The sequence below is a fragment of the Scyliorhinus torazame genome, chromosome 11 (assembly GCF_047496885.1).
Source record: "Scyliorhinus torazame isolate Kashiwa2021f chromosome 11, sScyTor2.1, whole genome shotgun sequence".
NCBI lineage: Eukaryota > Metazoa > Chordata > Chondrichthyes > Carcharhiniformes > Scyliorhinidae > Scyliorhinus > Scyliorhinus torazame.
This window is the reverse complement of record NC_092717.1, coordinates 185,351,655-185,375,925: the sequence shown is the minus strand read 5'-3', so window position 1 is coordinate 185,375,925 and position 24,271 is coordinate 185,351,655. Positions and strand designations below refer to the sequence as shown.

Genomic DNA, 24,271 nt, shown 5'->3' with positions numbered 1-24,271 from the left:
TATTAGACAAGAAATGTAAAAAATAATCTAACCCATGGTATATCTGCCCTGGACGTTTAGAGGAAATGTTACCCTTAGCAGAACAAAAGGCCCAAACTGTAAAGTATTCCATTTGCAATATTGTCATAATTCACTTTGATGAACACAAATAGTGAATTATAAATTTTAACTGTAGCAGCATTTCACCTGTACTTGATGCAAACATGATGAAGATCACATAAGGTCTTATCGGCAAAGATTGGTGCTCTCGATTGCAATGCTTAGCAAATCAGGGTCCTGGACATTCTCACCTATATTGCACATCAAATACGTTGCAGCTCCTTATTTCTCAGCACAGCTTATCCTGGGGGCACACTCTTTCTGAAAATTGCCAAATGGGAAAATCAACATAAGAACATAAGAACTAGGAGCAGGAGTAGGCCAGCTGGCCCCTCGGGCCTGCTCCGCCATTCAATGAGATCATGGCTGATCTTTTGTGGACTCAGCTCCACTTTCCGGCCCGAACACCATAACCCTTAATCCCTTTATTCTTCAAAAAACTGTCTATCTTTATCTTAAAAACATTTAATGAAGGAGCCTCAGCTGCTTCACTGGGCAAGGAATTCCATAGATTCACAACCCTTTGGGTGAAGAAGTTCCTCCTAAACTCAGTCCTAAATTTACTCTATTTTGAGGCTATGCCCCCTAGTTCTGCTTTCACCTGCCAGTTGAAACAACCTGCCCGCATCTATCCTATCTACGCCCTTCATAATTTTATATGTTTCTATAAGATCCCCCACTCATCCTTCTAAATTCCAATGAGTACAGTCCCAGTCTATTCAACCTCTCCTCATAATCCAACCCCTTCAGCTCTGGGATTAACCTAGTGAATCTCCTCTGCACACCCTCCAGTGCCAGTACGTCCTTTCTCAAGTAAGTAGACCAAAACTGAACACAATACTCCAGGTGTGGCCTCACTAACACCTTATACAATTGCAGCATAACCTCCCTCATCTTAAACTCCATCCCTCTAGCAATGAAGGACAAAATTCCATTTGCCGCCTTAATCACCAGTTGCACCTGTAAACAACGTTTTGCGCCTCATGCACTAGCACACCCAGGTCTCTGCACAGCAGCATGTTTTAATATTTTACCATTTAAATAATAATCCCTTTTGCTGTTATTCCTACCAAAATGGATAACCTCACATTTGTCAACATAGTATTCCATCTGCCAGACCCTAGCCCATTCACTTAGCCTATCCAAATCCCTCTGTAGACTTCCAGTATCCTCTGCACTTTTTGCTTTACCACTCATCTTAGTGTCGTCTGCAAACTTGGACACATCGCCCTTGGTCCCCAACTCCAAATCATCTATGTAAATTGTGAACAATTGTGGGCCCAACACTGATCCCTGAGGGACACCACTAGCTACTGATTGCCAACCAGAGAACCACCCATTAATCCCCACTCTTTGCTTTCTATTAATTAACCAATCCTCTATCCATCCTACTACTTTCCCCTTAATGCCATGCATCTTTATCTTATGCAGCAACCTTTTGTGTGGCACCTTGTCAAAGGCTTTCTGGAAATCCAGATACCACATCCATTGGCTCCCCGTTATCTACCGCACTGGTAAAGTCCTCAAAAAATTCCAGTAAATTAGTTAGGCACGACCTGCCCTTTATGAACCCATGCTGCATCTCCCCAATGGGACAATTTCCATCCAGGTGCCTTGCTATTTCTTCCTTGATGATAGATTCCAGCATCTTCCCTACTACCGAAGTTAAATTCATTGGCCTATAATTACCTCCTTTCTGCCTACCTCCTTTTTTAAACAGTAGTGTCACATTTGCTAATTTCCAATCCGCCGGGACCACCCCAGAGTCTAGTGAATTTTGGTAAATTATCATTAGTGCATTTGCAATTTCCCTAGTTTTGTGAGGGCCACGAAGAATCCAGCACATGTTTTAAGGATACAAAGAAATAACATTTATTTACAATAACATATATATACAACAGCAGCAGCAACTTCGCTTGCTGCTCACTCCTTCCTGCTGGTTCCAAACTGGCCAGCTTTATTTATACGGGGAGTCTGCTAATGATTTCTCCACCCCCCCCCCCCCCCCCCCCCCCCCCTCATTGGGGAAGCTCATACTCCCACAGGATTGTGGGATTGTCATTAGTCACCAGCCAATGGTAAGCAGGCAGGTTATAACATCCCTCCCCCCACAAAGTCCAAGGAATCCACCGAAGACCCTGGCGAAGGAGGTGTCGGAGTCGTTTTGCCGCAGGTCGGACACCATTTGCACAAGGCGCTGGATCAGGCGGCGTGTAACGAGACAGAGACCGGCGCTTCCGTGATGAATGGCATAACGGTTGTACATCCACGGCCCGTGGGAACGAGGATTCCCCCTCTGATGCGTCCTGTGTCTCCATCTCGGAGTCAGAGTCTGCTGCCTCCGTCATCTCGGCGTCTCTATCTCCACGCGGTCCTGTAACAACCTGCGCAGGCTTTGAGTGAGGCACCAGAGGAAGATTGTGAGGACTACTTTCCATTGTCTCTGTGGCTGTAGAAATGAGCTCCGGGGGCAGGGAATCTTTGGAAGGGATAGTCTTCTGGACCGAACTGGTCTACATGTTTGCGCTGGAGACGACCTGGGCTTGCACCTGGTACGATATAGGGCCCGTTTGGCGAAAGATTATGCCAGGGACCCACTGGGCACCACCAGCAAAATTCCGAACGAACATTGGGTCACCGGGCGCAAACTGCCGAATCGGCCGATGCCGAGAAAAACCATGTCCCTGCCGTTCTTGTGTGTGGTGTACTTTTGCGCCAAAGTCCGGGAAAACCATGCTAAGGCGGGTGCGAAGTCTCCGGCCCATTAGGAGTTCTGCGGGAGTTACCACAGTCACCGCCTGGCCACCAGACATAACTCCAGGACAACATTTTCATTTTGGTCACACCTGGATGCCCATTGTGCAAGTCTCTTAGTATCAGCTCCTGTCCTTTTTCCGGGACAATCACACACGTCCCCCACAAGAGAATGCCGTCTTCCACGCTGAATTCTGACAGCTTGGAGAAAAATGCCTGCACCTCGCCTGCGAGCTGTCTATGCTGCCCACCATACAGGACTATGGCGCCCCCAGGACCGGCGTCCGCGACGGGGTCGGCGTCTACAAGTCTGACATGGACATGGCTCCTCTTCCATTGGTTCTGGAGAAGGCTCCCTTCGGGGAGGAATGTCCGACGGCCACTGGCGTCGATCCGGACGTCGCCTCACCCAAGGTACCACAGGAGTGCGGGGGGATGTTTTCAGACAGAAGGGGTTGCGCCTCCATTCCCTGTAGCTCCTGCACTCCTCATTCTGCGCTCTCTCAGGACAATCCTATTTGAATGGCCTGTTGAAAAGTCAATGTTGGCTCAGCTAACAACTTTATCTGGGTGGCCGCATTGTTAATACCGCAAACCAAACGGTCGCATAACATTTCTGACAAGGTCTCACCATAGTCACAGTACTCCGCAATCCTGTGTAGCCTGGATAGAAAGTCGGCAAGGGATTCTCCTGGGGTCCTCTCAGCAGTATTAAACTGGTAACGTTGGACTATCATGGACGGGGTTGGGTTAAAATGTTGCCCCACTAAATTCACAAGTTCATCAAACATTTTGGTGTCCGGCGCAGCTGACTACTTAAGGCTCCTAATCACCCCAAACGTATGCGGGCTGCAGGCGGTGAGCGATATGACCACCTGCCGCTCGTTTTCGGTGATATTGTTTGCCCGGAAATAGTAACGCATCCGTTGTGCATAATGGTTCCAGCTTTCCAGCGCAGCATCAAAAATATCCAAACGTCCATACAGAGGCATGGTGTTATAAAAAACAACTTCCAACCTGTATCCAACAAAAATCCAGGGAGGTGGCTTCAGCAGTGTAGACAGCTAGTCACTTTAACCCTCATCGCCAGTTTTGTGAGGGCCACGAAGAATCCAGCACGAGTTTTAAGGATACAAAGAAATAACATTTATTTACAATATATATATATATATATATATATATATATACAACAACAGCAGCAGCAACTTCGCTTGCTGCTCACTCCTTCCTGCTGGTTCCAAACTGGCCAGCTTTATTTATACAGGGAATCTGCTAATGATTTCTCTGCCCCCCTCATTGGGAAAGCTCATACTCCCACAGGATTGTGGGATTGTCATTAGTCCCCAGCCAATGGTAAGCAGGCAGGTTATAACACCTAGCCATCTCTTTTAGCACTCTGGGATGCATTCCATCAGGGCCAGGAGACTTGTCTACCTTTAGCCCCATTAGCTTGCCCATCAATACCTCCTTAGTGATAACAATCCTCTCGAGGTCCTCACCTGTCATAGCCTCATTTCCATCAGTCACTGGAGTGCTCAAAGCTCTTCTCCACCTCTGAGAAACAAAATTCAATTAAACATAGTTCTAATCTTGAGTTTTGTTCCACCTGCCTGACCTCACCAGTCATGTTCCTGTGCTGTTAAAATGTTTGTGTCCTGCAGGTTTGACTGCGCAGACCGTCAGTTTCACTCAATCCCTGCAGCCTGGCAAGTCCGGATAGACAATCCAGTAGATGTGAAGGAGCTGACCCCAGAATTCTTCTACTTCCCGGAATTTCTAGAGAACCTGAATGGTAAGCAGCTCTTCAGTTTAAGGTGAAGCATCGGAGTTTTTTGACATAAACATTGACTTGTTTTTCTTCCAATACCAGTACAGTAACTAAAATATTAGACAAGATATGTAACAAGATTCCTAACCTCAGGATGCTCAAAATGCAATATGCCCAATCAAGTATATTTTAGATGTAGTCATTGTTGTAACATAGAAAAAAATAACAGTCAATTTGTGCACAGCAATGGTCTCACAAACAGAAATGAGCTAAGTGTCCGGATGGTCCGTTTTAGTAATTTAGGTTGATGGATAAATGTTGGCTAGGACTTTACCCAAGGAGAATACCCTTGCTCTTCTTTGACAAGTGCCTTGGGATCTTTTCCATCCACCAGAGAGGGTAATCTGGACCTTAGTTTAACATCTCATCCATAAGAAGGTATTTCCAATAGGACAGCAGTCCCTCAATATTGTACTGAAATATCAGCCTGGATTATGCTCTGAAGAATCTGGAGTAAAACTTGAAGCCACAACAACCTTCTGACTCATGGAGGCAAGAATGCTATTGCTCTGCCATGGCTAACATTACAGAGTAAATGAAAGTGAGTGGGCCTATGGTTGACTGAGTTAAATACACTGGGCCGTGGCGTTAAACTGCAGGAATTAGAAAGCCTGAGACCTGTGTTCAGTTAGTTGATCTGAGAAAGGTCAACATTACTTCAGCATCCCGTTCCTGATCAATAAGTGGGTGGTGTTTGAGGCGGGTAGAGTAGTTTTGGATGTGGGAGGTCGGTACATTATGGTCAGTGGGAAACTGGAGGGGGTGCAGGTGGTATTAGAAAATGTGTATGCACCAAATTGGGATGATGTGGAGTTTATAAAGAGGATGCTGGAGAGGATAGCGGACCTGGACTCGCACAGGTTGGTCATGGGATGGGACTTCAACACAGTTATTGACCCTGGCTTGGACCGGTCAAGCTCGAAAACGGGCAGGGTGCCAGCAATGGCAAAGGAACTAAAAAGGTTCATGGAGCAGATGGGGGGTGGGGGTGGATCCATGGAGATTTGGGCAGCCGAGGTTGAAGGAGTTCTTCTTCTACTCACACGTGCTTAAAGTGTACTCCCGGATCGATTTCTTCATTTTGAGCAGGGCATTACTGGCAGGGGTGGTGGGCACGGGGTACTCGGCGATCACAATCTCAGACCATGCTCCGCACTGGGTTGACCTGCTGGTTAGTAAGGACAGTAACCAGCACCCGCACTGGAGGTTAGATGTGGGACTTTTGGCTGACGAAGTGGTGTGCGGGCGGCTGAGGAAATATATACAGAACTACCTGCAGGTCAACGACACGGGGGACATTTCAGCAGCGATGGTCTGAGAAGCACTGATGGTGGTGGTCAGAGGGGAGCTGATCTCGATACGGGCCCATAGGGAGAAGGTGGACAGGGCAGAGACGGACCGACTGGTTAAGGAGATACTACAGATCGATAGGAGTAATGCGGATACCCTAGAGGCAGGGCTTTTAAGGGAACGGTCGAAACCCATACGGCGCCGGAGGGGATGAGGCACTTCTTGGGGGGGGGGGGGGGGGGGGGGGTGCTGAATTTCCCAAAGGTGGAGGGGGAGCGGGTAGAAGGGCTGGGGGCCCCGATCGGGTTGGAAGAGATAGTGGAGGGTCTGAAGGCCATGCAGTCGGGTAAAGCCCTGGGGCCAGACGGGTACCCAGTGGAGTTTTATAAAACGTTCTCTGGGATATTGGGGCTGGTGTTGATGAGGATGTTCAATGAGGCAAGGGAAAGAGGGGTGCTGCCCCCGACGATGTCACAGGCCACGATTTCGCCGATTCTGAAGTGGGACAAGAACCCGGAGCTGTCTGGGTCCTACAGGCTGATATCCCTGTTGAATGTGGACGCCAAACTGCTGGCCAAAATGTTGTCCTCCAGGATTGAGGATTGTGTTCTGGACGTTATTGGGGAGGACCAGACGGGGTTTGTTAAGGCTAGGCAGTTGTTGGCCAATGTAAGAATGTTGTTAAATGTGATCATGATGCCCCCGGAAGGTAGGGAGGTGGAGGTAGTGATCGCAATGGATGCAGAAAGGGCTTTTGATCGGTGTGGTAGTCACCGCTGTTGTACATATCACATACAAGATGTAATACGGTAAGGCTGCTATACTACAGGTACGGGGGTAGATCCCAGCCTGCTGGCTCTGTCCAGTAGGCGGAGTATAAATGTGTGTGCTCACCGAGCTGCAGCCATTTTGGCAGCAGCTGCAGGAGGCTACACATCTCTGCTTAATAAAGCCTCGATTACTCTATACTCTCATCTCATCATAATTGATAGTGCATCAATTTATTAAGCAGAGATTTATAGAAGCGTCGGAACCACCCTCAGAGGCACAGAAGCTCCAGATCCTGGGCGGAATTCCTCCCCCCCCCCCCCCACGCGGGTGGGAGAATCGCCCAGGCGCCACGCGGGTCCTGCCACGCCGTCCCGACACCCGCACGCGATTCTCCCACCCCCCCCCCCAAACCGGCGCGGCGAGAATCACGGCTGGCCACTGGGAGAATCGCCGCTTGCCGTTGGTAACGGGCAAGCGGCGATTCTCCGGCACGGATGGGCCGAGCGGCCTGCCCAATACGGCAGGTTCCCGCCGGCGCCATCCACACCTGGTTGCTTCCGGCGGGAACAGCGCGGGAACGCTGGGGGGGGCGGCCTGTGTGGGGGGGGGGGGGGAGAGGGAGGTTCCTGCACCGAGGGGGGCCTCAAAAGGGGTCTGGCCCGCGATCGGTGCCCACCGATCGGCAGCCTCTCTGAAGGAGGACCTCCTTTCCTCCGCCGCCCCGCAAGATCCATCCGACATCTTCTTGCGGGGAGGACGGCAACTGCGCATGCATGGGTTAGCGCCAGCCAACCCACGCATGCGCGGATGACATAATTTAAGCGCCGCCGGTCGCGTCATTTACGCGACGTCACTTTTACGCGGCGCCAAGGCCCGGCGCGCGTAAATGACGCGGCGCCGCTCCTAGCCCCCCGGGGGCGGGAGAATAGGGGGCTGGGAGTGGCCTCTGACGCCGGAGTGAAACACTCCGGTTTTCACTCCGGCGTCGGGACTTAGTCTCCCGATCGGAGAATTGCGCCCCCTGTATACGCGGCTGAGCTCCGATATCTTTCCCTTCATCCGGGACGTGCCTACCTACGCTGAGGCCATGGCGCTACTGAAAGAGAACTACACTCAGCAGACCAACAAGCTCTACGCCAGGCACCTCCTGTCCACACGGCATCAACTCCCCGGTGGGTCTGTGGAAGATTTCTGGCATGCCCTGCACACCCTGGCGAGGGACTGCGATTGCCAGGCCGTTTCGGCCGTTGAACATTCCGAACTCCTAATTAGGGACGCTTTTGTTACGGGTGTAGGGTCGGCGTACATCCGCCAGCGCCTCTTAGAAGGGGTTACCCTCAACCTCACGGCGACCAAGAAACTCGCAATCTCACTAACGGTCGCCTCCCGTAATGTACAAGCGTACGCCCCCGACCGCACGGCGCCCCCTCCTGGACATCGTGGACACCACCAGCAAACACCCCATCGTGGACCCTACCAGCGACCCCCCCCCAGCCAACCCCAAGCCTGCGCCGCGCGGCAGCTAGCCAACCCCGAGGGTCCCAAGTGCTACTTCTGCGGACAGACAAAGCACCCCCGGCAGCGCAGCCCGGCGCGGAGCGCACTCTGCAAGGCCTGTGGGAAGAAAGGATATTTTGCTGCTGTGTGCCAGGCCTGCTCGATCACTGCTGTAACCAGGCCTATTGTTCCTGCACCCCCCACGTGCGACCCGTGGGCGCCGCCATCTTGCTTGCCTCAGGACACGTGCGACCCATGGGCACTGCCATTTTTGCCCCCGCAACCCACGTGCGGCCCGTGGGTGCCGCCATCTTTCCCCCATCAGGCCTCGTGCAGCCCGTGGGCGCCGCGATCTTTATCGCCGCCCGCCACATGCGCCCCGTGGGCGCTGCCATCTTCCCCGCCTCAGGACCCCTGCTCATCGGGCACCTCATCGGGCCGCTCATCGTCTGCCAACCAGCCAGGGGCCTTCCAACACGGTAGCACTGTGGATAGCACTGTTGCTTCACAGCTCCAGGGTCCCAGGTTCGATTCCCGGCTTGGGTCACTGTCTGTGCGGAGTCTGCACGTTCTCCCCGTGTGTGCGTGGGTTTCCTCCGGGCGCTCCGGTTTCCTCCCACAGTCCAAAGATGTGCAGGTTAGGTGGATTGGCCATGATAAATTGCCCTTAGTGTCCAAAATTGGGTGGGGTTACTGGGCTATGGGGATAGGATGGCGGTGTGGACCTTGGGTATGGTGCTCTTTCCAAGAGCCGGTGCAGACTCGATGGGCTGAATGGCCTCCTTCTGCTCTGTAAATACTATGTAAAAAACACCAGCTACAGCTCGCCTCCATCACGATCGACCAGTCCCGGCCGCACAACCTCACAACAGCGTCGACGACGGTAAAGGTTGATGGGCACAAGACATCATGCCTTCTTGACTCCGGGAGCACAGAGAGCTTCACCCACCCTGATACGGTAAGGCGCTGCTCCCTCGCGGTACACCCCATTGACCAGAGAATCTCCCTGGCCTCCGGATCCCACTCTGTGGAGATCCGGGGGTACTGCACCGCCACCCTCACCATCCAGGGCATAGAGTTCAACGACTTCCGGCTCTACGTCCTACCCAACCTCTGCGCTGCCTTGCTACTCTGCCTCGACTTCCAGTGCAACCTCCAAAGTCTAACCCTGAAATTTGGCGGGCCCCTACCACCCCTTACTGTATGCGGTCTCACGACCCTTAAGGTCGACCCGCCTTCTCTGTTTGCAAACCTCACCCCGGATTGCAAACCCGTCGTCACGAGGAGTAGACAGTACAGTGCCCAGGACAGGACCTTCATCAGGTCCGAGGTCCAGCGGCTGCTGCGGGAAGGCATTATCGAGGCCAGCAACAGCCCCTTGAGAGCCCAAGTGGTAGTTGTGAAAACTGGGGAGAAAAACAGGATGGTCGATGACTACAGTCAGACCATCCATCGTTACATGCAGTTCGACGCGTACCCCCTCCCACGCATATCTGATATGGCCAATCAGATTGCACAGTACCGGGTCTTCTCGACAGTTGACCTGAAATCTGCCTACCACCAGCTCCCCATTCGCAAGACGGACCGACCATACACCGCATTTGATGCAGACGGCCGCCTTTACCACTTCCTTAGGGTTCCCTTCGGCGTCACTAATGGGGACTCGGTCTTCCACGGGAGATGGACCAAATGGTTGATTGGTACGGACTGCGGGCAACCTTCCCATACCTGGATAACGTCACCATCTGCGGCCACGACCAGCAGGACCACAACGCTAACCTTTCCAAATTCTTCCACACCGCCAAACTCCTCAACCTAACGTACAACACGGAGAAGTGCGTGTTCAGCACCAACCGCTTAGCCATCCTCGGCTATGTGGTGCAAAATTGAGTTCTCGGGCCCGACCCCGATCGCATGCACCCCCTCATGGAACTCCCCCTCCCCCACTCCCCCAAGGCCCTCAAACGATGCCTGGGGTTCTTCTCATACTATGCCCAGAGGGTCTCTAACTATGCGGACAAGGCCCGCCCACTCATTCACTCCACCGCTCTCCCCCTGATGGCCGAGGCTTACCAGGCCTTCAACCGCATCAAGGCCGACATCGCCAAGGCCGCGATGCACGCGGTTGACGAGACGCTCCCCTTGCAAGTCGAGAGCAATGCATCAGACGTTGCTCTGGCTGCCACCCTCAACCAGGCAGGCAGGCCCATGGCATTCTTTTCACGCACCCTCCATGCCTCCGGAATTCGGCACTCCTCCGTCGAGAAGGAGCCCCAAGCCATCGTAGAAGCTGTGCGGCATTGGAGGCATTACCTGGCCGGCAGGAGATTCACTCTCCTCATTGACCAACGGTCGGTTGCCTTCATGTTCAATAACACACAGCGGGGCAAGATCAAAAATGATAAAATCTTGGGGTCGAGGATCGAGTTCTCCACCTACAATTATGAGATATTGTATTACCCCGGTATACTCAACGAGCCCCCCGATGCCCTATCCCGAGGTACATGTGCCAACGCAGAAGTGGACCGACTCCGGGCCCTACACGACGCTCTCTGTCACCCAGGGTCACCCGGTTCCTTCATTTCATAAAGGCCCGCAATCTGCCCTACTCCATTGAGGAGGGCAGGGCTATCACCAGAGACTGCCAAGTCTGCGCGGAGTGCAAACTGCACTTCTACCGGCCAGACCGCGTGCATCTAGTGAAGGCCTCCCACCCCTTTGAATGCCTCAGCATGGATTTCAAAGGGCCCCTCCCTTCCACCGACTGAAACACGTACTTCCTTAACGTGGTCGACGAATACTCCAGATTCCCCTTCACCGTCCCATGCCCCGATGTGACGTCTGCCACCGTCATCAAAGCCCTCAACACCATCTTTGCCCTGTTCGGTTTCCCGGCCTACATCCACAGCGACCGGGGAAGATCCTTTATGAGTGATGAGCTGCGTCAGTACCTGCTCAGCAAGGGCATCGCCTTGAGCAGGATGACCAGCTACAACCCCCGGGGAAACGGGCAGGTGGAGCGGGAGAACGGGACGGTCTGGAAGGCCGTCCAGCTGGCCCTATGGTCCAAATATCTCCCGGTCTCCCACTGGCAGGAGGACCTCCCCGACGCCCTTCATTCCATCCGATCGCTACTTTGCACGGCGACTAAAGCAACCCCCCATGAACGTCTCCTTGCCTTCCCCAGGAGGTCCACCTCCGGGGTTTCGCTCCCAACGTGGCTGGCAGCTCCAGGACCCGTTCTCCTCCGCAAGCACGTGCGGCTCCACAAGGCGGACCCGTTGGCCGAGAGGTTACAGCTACTCCATGCAAACCCGCAGTACGCCTACGTGGCGTACCCCGACGGCAGCCAAGACACAGTCTCCCTCAGGGACCTGGCACCAGCCGGGTCCTCTTTCCCCCCCCTCCCCCCTCTGTGCTGGCACCACCCTTCCTCCCCCCAGCGCACCCCACCACAGCCCCCGCTCCAGGATGATCCGTCCTCCCCTTGGTCCCACCCGGGGATGAAGATGAGGACTACACGCTCCCGGAGTCACCGGCGACCGAGTCGACCCCTGCATCGCCACCGGGACTGCGGCGCTCACAACGGAGGATCAAGGCACCCGATCGGCTGAATTTGTGAACTTTCCCCAAAATTTTAACCTTAAAATGCATGTGAATAGTTTTCCACCACCCCCGCTAGGCTCTTTCTTAACTGGGGGTGAATGTGGTAGTCACCACTGTTGTATATATCAAATACAAGATGTAATACGGTAAGGTTCCTGTACAACAGGTACGAGGGTAGATCCCTGCCTGCTGGCTCCTCCCAGTAGGCGGAGTATAAATGTGTGTGCTCACCGAGCTGCAGCCATTTCGGCAGCAGCTGCAGGAGGCTACACATCTCTGCTTAATAAAGCCTCGATTACACTCTACTCTCGTCTCGTCGTAATTGATAGTGCATCAGTCGGGTAGAATGGGATTATCTGTGGGAGGTACTGGAACGGTTCGGATATGTGCGGGGCTTTATTGACTGGGTCCTGCTGTACCAGGCTCCTGTGGCAAGTGTACGGACGAATAGGACAACATCGGACTATTTTAGACTGCACCGGGGTACGAGACAGGGATGCCCCCTCTCCCCACTGTTGTTCGCGCTAGCTATAGAGCCGTTGGCAATTGCTCTGAGAGCCTCAAGGGGCTGGTCCGGGGAGGGGGGATGGAGGTGTGGGGGGGGGATGTGGAGTACACAGTCTCGCTCTATGCAGACGGCCTGCTTCTGTATGTATCGGACCCATCAGAGGGGATGGAAGAAATCATAAGGATTCAAGGGGAATTTGGCCAGTTTTCGGGGTATAAGGTAAATATGGGGAACAGTGAGATGTTTGCGATCCAGGCGAGGGGACAGGAGAGGCGATTGGGGGTGCTGCCGTTTAGATTGGTAGGGGGAAGCTTTAGGTACCTAGGCATTCAAGTGGCGCGGGAATGGGACCGGCTGCATAAATTAAATCTGGCCCGACTAGTGGACCATGTGAAGGACGATTTACAGAGATGGGATGCACTCCCGTTGTCATTAGCTGGGAGGGTGCAGACAGTGAAGGTGACGGTCCTCCCGAGATTCCTGTTCGTGTTTCAATGTCTCCCCATCTTTATTCCGCGGTCCTTTTTTAAACGGGTCAACAAAGTGATCTCTGGCTTTGTTTGGTCAGGCAAGACAGGTAAGGAAGGGAATGCTTGAGCAGAGTCGGGGAGAGGGCGAGCTGGCGCTGTCAAATTTTAGTAACTATTACTGGGCGCTGATTATAGCCATGATCAGGAAGTGGGTGGTGGGGGAGGGGTCGGGAAGGGAGCGTAAGGAGGCGGCTTCATGCAAGGGCACCAGTCTGGGGCGTTGGTAACTGCGCCTCTGCCGTTCCCGCCGTCACGGTACTCCACCAGTCCAGTGGTTGTGGTGGCCCTGAGGGTCTGGGGGCAATGGAGGAGACATGTGGGAGTAGAGGGAGCATCGGTCTGGTCCCCAATCTGTAATAATCACCGGTTTGCCCCGGGAAGTATGGATGGGGGTTCCGGATATGGCGGAGAGCAGGGATTGAGAGGATGGGGTATATGTTTATAGAGGGGAGCTTTCCGTGTATGAGTGCGCTGGAGGAGAAGTTTGGGTAGGCGAGGGGAACAACATCAGGTATCTGCAGGTGTGGGACTTCCTACGTAAACAGGTGTCAACCTTCCCACTCCTACCGCTAAGGGGGATTCAGGACCGGGTAGTTTCCAGAGGGTGGGTAGGAGAAGGGAGCGTCTCGGACATTTACAAGTAACCTATGGGGTCAGAGGAGCGCAGACCGAGGAGCTGAAGCGCAAGTGGGAGGAGGAGCTGGGAGGGGATATAGAGGATGGTCTATGGCGGACGCATTGAGTAGAGTCAACATGTCTGCAACATGTGCCAGGCTCAGCCTGATACAATTTAAGGTCGTTCACCAGGCTCACATGACAGTGGCCCAGATGAGCAGATTCTTTAGGGTGCAGGAGGACGAACGAACCATGTCCACATGTTCTGGGTATGTCCGAAGCTTAGAGGATTTTGGCAGGGTTTTGCGGATGTCATTCCACGGTGTTAAAAACAAGGGTGGCGCTGAGTCCAGAGGTGCCAATTTTTGGGGTGTTGGAAGACCCGGGAATCCAGGAGGAGAAAGAGGCAGACATTCTGGCCTTTGCTTCCCTGGTAGCCCGGAGACGGATACTATTAGCTTGGAGGGACTCAAAGCCCCTGAAGTCAGAGACCTGGCTATCGAACATGGCTAGCTTTCTCGGTTTGGAGAAAATCAAGTTCGCCTTGAGAGTGTCATGTGAGAGTACCTTTAAGAAATGGGTGTTTATAAATGGGTGTGTATATAAGTATCTGTAGTGAGAGTACCTTTAAGAAATGGGTGTTTATTACTGCAGTGATGTCAGAGAGTGGGTGGAGCTGGGCTGTCTGTCAGCTTTTTAGTCTGTTTGCTGCAGGGTGTGTTTTAGTTTCGTTTTCAGAGCTGGATAGCTGCAGTCACAGCCAGAAGGTCTATTAGAGTCTCTCTCTGTAATCTAAAGACTGTAAATCTAATAACAGTCGTGACTTTAACCTGATGTGCTTCTGGTAAAAGGTGCTTTCAGTCTTATGGATGTTAAAAGGAAAGCTTAATGGATTACTTAGTGTTGTATTCTTTGGGGGTTGTATTTGAATTAATGGTTGCTAAGATGTTCACTGTATGTTTTAAAAAGGTTATCCTGAGTTCATAGAATAAACATTGTTTTGCTTTAAAAAATACTTTTCCATTTCTGCTGTACCACACCTGTGGAGTGGGCCGTGTGCTCCCCATACCACAATGTATTAAAAGTTGTGGGTCAGGTGAACTCCATGATACACTTTGGGGTTCTCTAAACCCTTGCCTATAATAAGAGGGTCACTGTTAGGATTCGCCCGGAGGTGGCAACCGTTCGTCGACTTCTTCGCGGAAAATTAATCGTCAGCAGAAGGGGGGGGGGTGGGGGGGTTAGTTTAGCTTAGAGTAGGGGGTTAATAAAGGTGGTACCTGTAAGGGAGAGTGAAGGCTTTTGCACTATGTTTATAGTTTCATGTACAATGTTTATTGTGATGTTGTTATAATACCCAAAAAAACCTCAATAAAATGTTTATTTAAAAAATAACATTACTTCAGCACCCTTGCACATCCAAGCAGAAAGATCTGTCAGGGTTCCTGCTCCTGATTTGTATCTAATCAGCCCTGCTGGAGAGTGCGCCTGTGAGCATGTCAGCTAGAAATGAAGTTGGCTGGGATGCCCCTACAGTCAAGTAGCCTGATGATACTAACGATCTGTGGTCATGTCAATGTTAGCCACTTTATCACAATATTGGAAATCTCTCTCGGTCCCTACTAGGTCACTGCTGAGTATGGGGGAAAAAGAGGGACATCTTCTCTCATTCTTCAGAGCAGTACCTGGTTGATAAAGCGAGATAAGTAACAACGATAAAATCACTGACAAAAATATTTTTTGTTTTGTTTCTCTCTCCCATCCCCCCCCTCTCTCTCTCTCTCTCAACTTTGACTCTGCTTCTCTGTGTTTCTGTTTCACTCTTTCTTTCTGTTGCTCCCCTTCCTCTCAAACTCTCCCACCTTTGTCTCACACATACTCTCAATGTCGAACCTTTTCTCTGGCTCGGTCTCTCCCACTCTCTCTTACTCTCTAGGTTTTGACCTTGGTTGCCTGCAGCTGACCAGCGAAAATGTGACTAATGTTGTCCTTCCGAAGTGGGCAAAATCCCCAGAAGATTTCATTTACAAGCACAGAAAAGCACTGGTAACTGAGGGGGAGGGAAAAATTCTCATTGCTTATAATTTGTCGCCAGCCACAGAGCTTTCTTCCTTCAAACTATTTTACAAGTTCAGGATTCAGTTGAAATCCTGGATTACTCACTGTATTGTTTGTTCTAAGATAAGAGTGTTTCAATTTTCTGGCATGGGCCTCTATGTCTAATTCCCCACTAACCTTCACACTCTGGCCATCTCCTTTGTGCCCTGTACCAGGAGGTGAGAGGTGTAACCTCTCATGTTTAGACTGCAGCCCTGCTGAGAACTCTTTAGTGTCTCCCTGCTCACAGCTGCTGTTTCACCTCCAACTGGAGGTTCCTGCTGTGATCCCTGGAAACGGGTGGTTAAATGCACAGTGCAATGTACAGAGTGAAGGTCAGTAACCCTTGAGACAAGTGAGGAGGGTATAGTGCAGAGTTAATAAGGGAGCTAGAGTGGACGGGGTCAATTGGGCCGCCATTAGTCCTGGAGGATACTGGGCATATATCAGAGAACCAATAAAATGGGCAGGCATAGCAGGCAAGTATAAAATCTGATACAGTGGTTATATATAGAACAATAGATACTGAAGAACATAGGAATGTAAGAAATAGGAGTAGGTCTTACAACTCCTCAAACCTGCTGCATGATTCAGTAAGATCATGGTTGATTGCTCATCTTAACTCCACTGTCCTGCTGATCCCCATATCCCTCGATTCCTTAAGAGTCCAAAAGTCTATTGATCTCAGCCTTGACTCAACCTGAGCACTCACAGCTCTCTGGGGTAGAAAATTCCAAAGTTCCACAATGCTGAGTAAAGACATTTCTCCTCATTACGTCTTAAATGGTTGACACCTTACTCTGTGACCACCTAATTCAAAATTCTCCAGCCAGGGGAAACGGCCTCTCGGCATCCACCATCATAGACCGGTGAGCCTAATGTCTGTGGTAGGTAAGTTGTTAGAAGGTATTCTAAGAGACAAGAGGCGGGATTCTCTCAACAGGAGTCTAAGTGCCAACGTGTTTTACTCCGGCATCGGTGCCCGTTCCCAGACCCCTATTCTCCGCCTTCCGTGGGGCTAGCAGGGGTGTCGCGCGATTTACGGGGGCGGGGCCCCAGCATGGCGTCAGAGACCTGGCGCCATGTAAAAGACCCGGCGCCTAGGATCCCGCGCATGCGCAGTTGGGCCGGCGCCAACAAATGCATGCGCAGTGGCACCGGTGCCAACCGACGCATGCGTGGTCACCGCACGGAGCACTCCGGCACCTTGCCAACATGGCACCTGGGTTCTGGGCCGGTCGCGCAAGGAAGTAGGCCCGGTGGGGGGGCGGGGGGCGGGGGGGGGGGGGGAACACCCCATCGGAGGCCCCCCCCGGGAACGGAGCACCCCCCCCCCCCCCCCCCCCACAGGCCACCCTCCAAGCCGGAGGATGCCCTCCAAGCCGTTTGCGGCGATTCTCCATGCGGCCCGGCGCAATTCGGGGGGGTCGGAGAATCGCGTGCGGGGGTCGGGATGGCATGGCGTGATTCGCACGGTGCCCAGGGATTCTCCCATCCGGCGGGGGGAGAGAGAGAATACCACCCAGGATCTACGGCATTTATAGAGGCATGGACTGATGAGGGACAGCCAGCATGGCTTTGTGAGTGGAAAATCATGTCCCACAAATTTGAATGAGATTTTGAAGGAGTAACCAAGAAGGTAGATGAGGGCAGTGCAGTCGACATTGACGGCATGGACTTTAGCAATGCATTTGACAAGGTATTGCATGGTAGGTTGTTGCATAAGGTTAAATCTCACTGGCTCCAGGGTGAGGCAGCTAATTGGATACAAAATTGGTTTGGCGACCGAAGACAAAGGGTGGTTGTAGAGGGTTGTTTTTCAAACTGGAGGCCTGTGACCTGCGGTGTGCCTCAGGGATCAGTGCTGGGTCCACTGTTATTTGTTATTTATATTAATGATTTGGATAAGAATTTAGGAGGCATGGTTAGTAACTTGCAGATGACACCAAGATTGGTGGCAAAGCGGACAGGACCTACTCAGTTAATGCTAGGGTGTTGGGGAGCGTTACAGAATAAAGAGATCTAGGAGTACAGGTTCATAACTCCTTAAAAGTGGAGTCACAGGTGGACAGGGTGGTGAAGAAGGCATTCGGCATGGTTGGTTTCATTGGTCAGAACATTGAATACAGGAGTTGGGACGTCTTGCTGAAGTTGTACAAGACATTAGTAAGGCCACATTAGTAAGGCCACATTTGGAATGCTGTGTACAGTTCTGGTCACCCGATAATAGAAAGGATATTATTAAACTAGAAAGAGTGCAGAAAATATTTACTAGGATGCTACCGGGACTTGATGGTTTGAGTTGTAAGGAGAGGCTGGATAGACTGGGTTTTGTTTTTCCATGGAGCATAGGAGTGTTAGGGGTGATCTTATAGGGGTCTGTAAAATAATGACTGGCATAGAGGTAGATAGTCAACATCTTTTCCCAAAACGTAGAGTCAAAAACTAGAGGGCATAGGTTTAAGGTAAGAGGGGAAAGATACAAAAGGGTCCAAAGGGGCAATTTTTTCACACAAAGGGTGGTGAGTGTCAGGAACGAGTTGCCAGAGGCTGTGGTAGAGGCGGGTACAATTTTGTCTTTTAAAAAGCATTTAGACAGTTACATGCGAAAGATAGATATAGAAGGATACCGACCAAATCTGGGTAATTGGGACTAGCTTAGTGGTAAAAACTGGGCGGCATGGACAAGTCAGGCCGAAGGGCCTTTTTTCATGCTGTAAACATCTATGATTCTATAATCTTGCATATCACAGCCTTCTGAATTCCTGAGAGCCTAGTATAGACCCATTCAACTCAATAGAAGTGAGTTAGAGGCTAAAATCTAATCAAATGGTTCTGGTGGTTTAAACATACAACAATGGACATTAGGGGAGTGAGTTACAGGCTGAAATTGAATCACTGGTCTTGGAGGTTTAATACATCGAGAAATGAACGTGGCAAAGTATTCTCGAAGGATGAAATTAGTTAATGTGAACTTTTCATTGTTCCTGTCCTGCAGGAGTCAGAATATGTCTCTACGAACCTCCACAATTGGATCGACCTGATCTTTGGCCACAAGCAGAGGGGCCCTGCAGCTGTTGAAGCATTGAATGTCTTCTATTACTGCACATACGAGGGTACGGTAATTGTGCAAGCTTCATGCTGCCTGAGCATTACGTTATAGAAAGAGGCTTGTCAGAGTGCTAGAAGATACTTGGTGCAAACAGTACTATGTTTTCCATTTTTATGGCTGAAAGGCAATTTGCTGTAATCCTTTCCAGTTTACTTTGAACCTGTCATATTTTGGGATTAATTAGAGCAAAGCAATAGTCAAAGTTTTGATGAAAACATTCAAACTTATCCAGTTGAAAATAATTATGTACAACTATGTAATTATGTATAATAAGGATCAGCCATGATCCTATTGAATGGTGGAGCAGGCTCAAGGGGCCGAATGGCTTACCCTGTTCCTATTTCATATGGTCTTATGGCCACCAGTGTGTTTACCATGTGCCTGAGGGTGGAAAAAAGTAAAGTATTAGACTTTTACCCATGTACAATATTAATCCACTTCTTACAGGCTGTTTTACCAGGAAGAAGCAAATAGAATCATTAATTCATACAGCACTGAGAAAGAGGCCCATTGTGACTCCATTTGCTCTTTGAAACAGCTTTCCATTTGTCCAATTCTCCTGTTCTTTCCCCATATCCTTGCTTTTTAAAATTCATTTTTACAGGATGTGGGCTTCGCTGGCTAGGCCAGCATTTGTTGCCCATCTTTAATTGCCCTTGGGAAGGTGGTGGTAAACTGCCTTCTTGAACTGCTGCAGTCCATGTGGGGTAGGAACACCCACTGTGCTATTAGGGAGAGAGTTCCAGGATTTTGATCCAGCGACACTGAAGGAACGGCGATATATTTCCAAGTCAGATGGTGAGTGACTTGGCGGGGAACTCTCAGGTGGTGGTGTATCTGCTGCCCTTGTCCTTCTAGATGGTGGTGCTCATGGGTTTCGAAGGTGCTGCCTAAGAAACCTTGGTGAGTTCCTGCAATGCATCTTGTAGATGGTACTTACTGCTGCTATTGTGCGTCGGTGGTGGAGGGAGTGTTTGTGGACAGCGTGCCAATCAAGTAGGCTGCTTTGTCCTGGATGATGTTGAGCTTCTTGTTGTTGAAGCTGCACTCATCCAGGCAAGTGGAGAATATTCCATCACATTGTTGACTTGTGCCTTATAAATTGTGGACAGGCTTTGGGAAGTCAGGAGGTGAGATACTCACCACAGGATTCCTAGTTTCTCTTATTGGAGATGGTCATTGCCTGGCACTTGTTTGATGTGAATGTAACTTGCCACTTGTCAGCCCAAGCCTGGATATTGTCCAGCTGTTGCTGCATTTGGACATGGACTGCTTCATTATCTGAGGAGTTGCAAATGGTGCTGAACATTGTGCAGTCATCCGCAAACATCGACACCTCTGACCTTATGATGGGAGGCAGGCCATTGATGAAGCAGCTGAAGGTGGTTGGGCCTAGGACACTACAGTGAGGAACCCCTGCAGTAATGTCTTTGGACTGAGCTGATTGACCTCCAACAACCACAACCAAGGGCAGCACGGTAGCACAAGTGGATAGCACTGTGGCTTCACAGCGCCAGGGTCCCAGGTTCGATTCCCCACTGGGTCACTGTCTGTGTGGAGTCTGCACGTTCTCCCGTGTCTGCGTGGGTTTCCTCCGGGTGCTCCGGTTTCCTCCCACAGTCCAAAGACATGCAGGTTAGGGGGATTGGCCATGATAAATTGCCCTTAGTGACCAAAAAAGGTTAGGAGGGGTTATTGGGATAGGGTGGAAGTGAGGGCATAAGTGGGTCGGTGCAGACTTGATGGGCCGAATGGCCTCCTTCTGCACTGTATGTTCTATGTTCTATATTCCTTTCTTCATCGCAGAATGGGGATGAGAAACATCTCAGCCGTGATTAAATGGTGGAGCAGATTCAATGGGCTGAATGGCCTATTTCTGCTCCTATATCTTATGGTTTGACTCCAACCAGTGGAGAGTTTTGCATGGATTCCCACTGACTCCAGTTTTGCTGGAGCATCTTGATGTCATACTTGATCAAATACTGTCTTGATGTCAAGGGCAGTCACTCTCACCTCATCTTTGAGGTTCAGTTCTTTTGTCCCCATTTGGACAAGGCTGTAATGAAGTCAGTGACCCTGGCTGAACTCAAACTGAGCTTCAGCGAGAAGGTTGTTGCTGATGATCAAGAGCAGACCAATGGGGATTGTAAGGGTCCCTCCAGTTTGTTTCCTGTTTATTTCTTATTTCCCCTTCCTTTTATTTTCACTATTACCATTTTGATCCATGGATGAGTAATGGACCCATGACTTTAATGAGGCGGTATCTTTAACTCAAGCAGATGCAATGGCCTGTATCTTTAAATTAAGCAGGAAGAATCTGGAAGGCATCAGTGTGACTCGGTGTGACTGACGTGGCTAGTGGCCAATGAATTGGCTCAAATGTCTATGCTCTGCCCGGTGGCCGGTGATGATTGGTTCTGGTCCCACTGACATGTTTCTCAGTGTCACAAGGCCGGAGTTCATATCACTTTTGATTCTGCAAACTGGATTGAGGAATCTAACCAATACACTTCAGGAATATCTAGTTAATTATCACCAAAAGACCACTGTGAAAATCTGATAACTCTCTCTCTCTCTCCAGAAAAGGCTGGAGTGAAGCAGAATCCAGAATCTGATAACTCTTTCTCTGCAAAAAAGAGGCTGATGCGCAAGCAGAGAGTAGAATCTGATAACACTCTCTCAGAACAGGCTGATGTGAAGCCAGAGGCAACTCGTGGAAAAGCCATGAGATTTCATGGGATCCAGAGTTGAAGTTGAGGACTCCCAGGGCAACTTTCCCCCTGCCTGTATAGCACCGTGCTGCCACCTCTGCTGGGTCTGTCCTGTTGGTGGGACATGTAGGCCAGACCAGGTGAGGGCTGCTGATTTCCTTCCCTAAAGGAACCAGCTGGGGTTTTTTAATGACAATCGACAATGACTTTTAATTTAATCACTGGATTAAATACATTCTCCCCCTCTACTTTCCAATTATTTTGCCAATGATCTCAAATCTGTGTCCTCTCCTGTCAATGGAAACAATTTCTCATTGTTTACTCTATCAACATTCCTCAGTTTTAAACACCCCTATTAAACGTCCCGTAAATCTGCGTTTCTCTGAGGAGAACAGTCCCAGGTTCTCCAGTCATATGTTCTCCCAACATAACCGAAGTACCCTACCCTTGCAATCATTCAATTTTTGATTTGTTGAAATTATAGGACAGAAAATTGCACACAGTGATGTAGAATTGGCAGTATATCGCTCAACACTGTCTCCAATATTAATTCAGTCCTTGCTGCATAGGTGCGGTGGATCTGGATGCAATTGCTGATGAGACGGAGAGGAAGGCTATAGAAGGGATCATCAGTAATTTTGGACAAACCCCATGCCAACTACTGAAGGTAAGTTGCTGGCCTCTCTTATTAACACTATTCATTCAAAATTATTCTCTCTCTTGCAATTCCTTCTTTTCCAATTTGTTTTCCTTGTTTCCTGACTCCTGCTAGTCTGTAGTTCCATTCAGAGCAATTGCCCCCCCCCCCAGCATCTCACCACATGGCTCTTGTTTTAATTTGTGAGCAGAAGGCTATTTAAACATGTCACAACAGTCTTGTACGTGATTTTCAGCTAAGGCTATGATCCGGAACCTTGTCAGAGTTGGATCAAACTTTGAACTTTCCTGACCTTAACAAATTGGAAAACTTGAACCATCCATATGGCTCAGTGTTTTAAAATCCCTACAATGCAGAATGAAACCATGAAGCCCATCAAGTCTGCATTGACCCCCTGAAAGAGCACCCTACCTAGATCCACTCCCTCACCTTAGCTTTGTAACCTGAGACCCACCAAACACTTTGGAAACTAAGGAGCAATTTAGCATGGCCAATCCACCTAACCTGCACATCTTTGTACTTTGGGAGGAAAATGGAGCACCCGGAGGAAACCCACGCAGACACAGGGAGAACTTGCAAACTCCACACAGTCACCCACAGTCGGATCCCTAGGTCTGTGAGGCAGCAGTGCTAACCATCAGGCCACCATGCCTTCCACAACAATGAATTCATCCATCATTTAAGCAAATTAAAATGTCATACAAACATACAGGTTAGGAGCAAGAGTAGGCCATGCCATTCAATAAGATTAGGGCTGATCTTATTATAACCGCAACTGCACATTCCCGCCTACTTTCATCCAGAATAATCTTCGACCCCTTGCTGAGCAAGAATCCATTTACTTCTGTCGAAAAAAATATTCAAGGACTCTGCTTCCACCGCCTTTTGAGCAAGAGAGTTCCAAAGATTCACAACCTTTTGACAGAGAAGAATTCTCCTAATCTGTGTCCTGGTGTGCAAGATAGGGAGGGAACATAATTCTTAAATTGCATCCAGGAGAACGATTTCAGCCAGTACCTAGAAAGCCCAACAAGGGAGGGGGCAATTCTGGACCTAATATTCGGAAATGAGCCCAGGCAGGTGGAAGGTGTATCAGGAGATGAGCACTTTGGAGATAGTGACCATATTTCAGCTAGATATAGGATTGTTGTGGAAAAGGATAAGGAGTTCTTAACTGGGGAAATGCTAGTTTTACTCAGACGAGATATGATTTGGCCCAAATGGACTGGGAGCAGCTACTTGCAGATAAAGGCAAAGGGTGAGGCCAAGATCAGAGGTCCCTGGCTATAGGATTTCCTCAGAGTCAATTTCACTTTCATTAACCTGGGCCTTCTCTCAAAAGAACAGCCTCAGGCCTGTGTAATGCTTATTTGTTTCCAACTCCATCAGAATGACCAACAGCTTGTCTGAGAGAAGAGCAGAGTTCCGCACATGAGAATTTAAAAGGATTTTCAAACAACTGACCCTGCCTGCAGCTGGTGGCTGGGTTGAACATCCTGCAGTTCAATTTGGCTGTAGAGAGAGAAAGGTCTTTACTTTGAACCTTTAGACAGAGTCCATCAGGTAAGAGAGAGACAGCAAGGCTGGGATCCTCCACCTTCTTGATCAAACGAAAACTATAAACCAGATTAAGCCTTCCTGCCCTTTGCAGAACCTTCCAAAATGGTCAGCACCGATCAGCATAGGTTATCAGCTAAGAACCCGGCAAAGTAAATCAGCTCATTGGCTGCCAGCCAAGTCCATAAAGATGTATCATCACTGATGTCAGACCAAACAACACATCCTGGGTAATTCTTGTTTTAAAATTAAAGGTGAAGTCTATCTTAAAGCCCCATTATTTATCCAGGGACAGAAATTGAAATAGTTTAATTACAGAAATTAAAAGGAAAAAACCAGGAACAGATAAGGATTAACAGGAGGATCTTTACAGTACACAAAATGCAGGAGAACTTGAAAATGAATTTAGGAAAGCTAAGAGAATACATGAAAAGGCTTTGGCAGGCAGAATAAAGGAAAAACCAAAGGGGTTGTTTAAATATATAAAGAGCAAGAGAATAATTGGGAAAGAAGGAGGGCCAATTACGGACCATGTAGGTAATCTGTGGAGACCTGGAAGACCTGGGCACAGTCCTCAATTAATACTCGTCAGCCTTCACAATCGAAAAGGATGACACAGGTGTAGACATCAGGGTGAA

The 24,271-nt window shown here is 49.9% G+C and overlaps 1 protein-coding gene across 3 annotated transcripts in view; it reads left to right on the top strand.

The window, feature by feature from the left end:
* The window catches only part of nbeal2 (neurobeachin-like 2), a 519,702-nt gene that overhangs the window by 436,162 nt on the left and 59,269 nt on the right, over window positions 1-24,271 (top strand). For all 3 annotated transcript variants that reach the window (XM_072468153.1, XM_072468151.1, XM_072468152.1), the window contains 4 exons: window positions 4,515-4,645; window positions 15,435-15,544; window positions 18,594-18,711; window positions 21,988-22,085. In XM_072468153.1, the coding sequence (XP_072324254.1) occupies window positions 4,515-4,645; window positions 15,435-15,544; window positions 18,594-18,711; window positions 21,988-22,085 (457 nt within the window). The remainder of the gene's footprint in view (window positions 1-4,514; window positions 4,646-15,434; window positions 15,545-18,593; window positions 18,712-21,987; window positions 22,086-24,271) is intronic.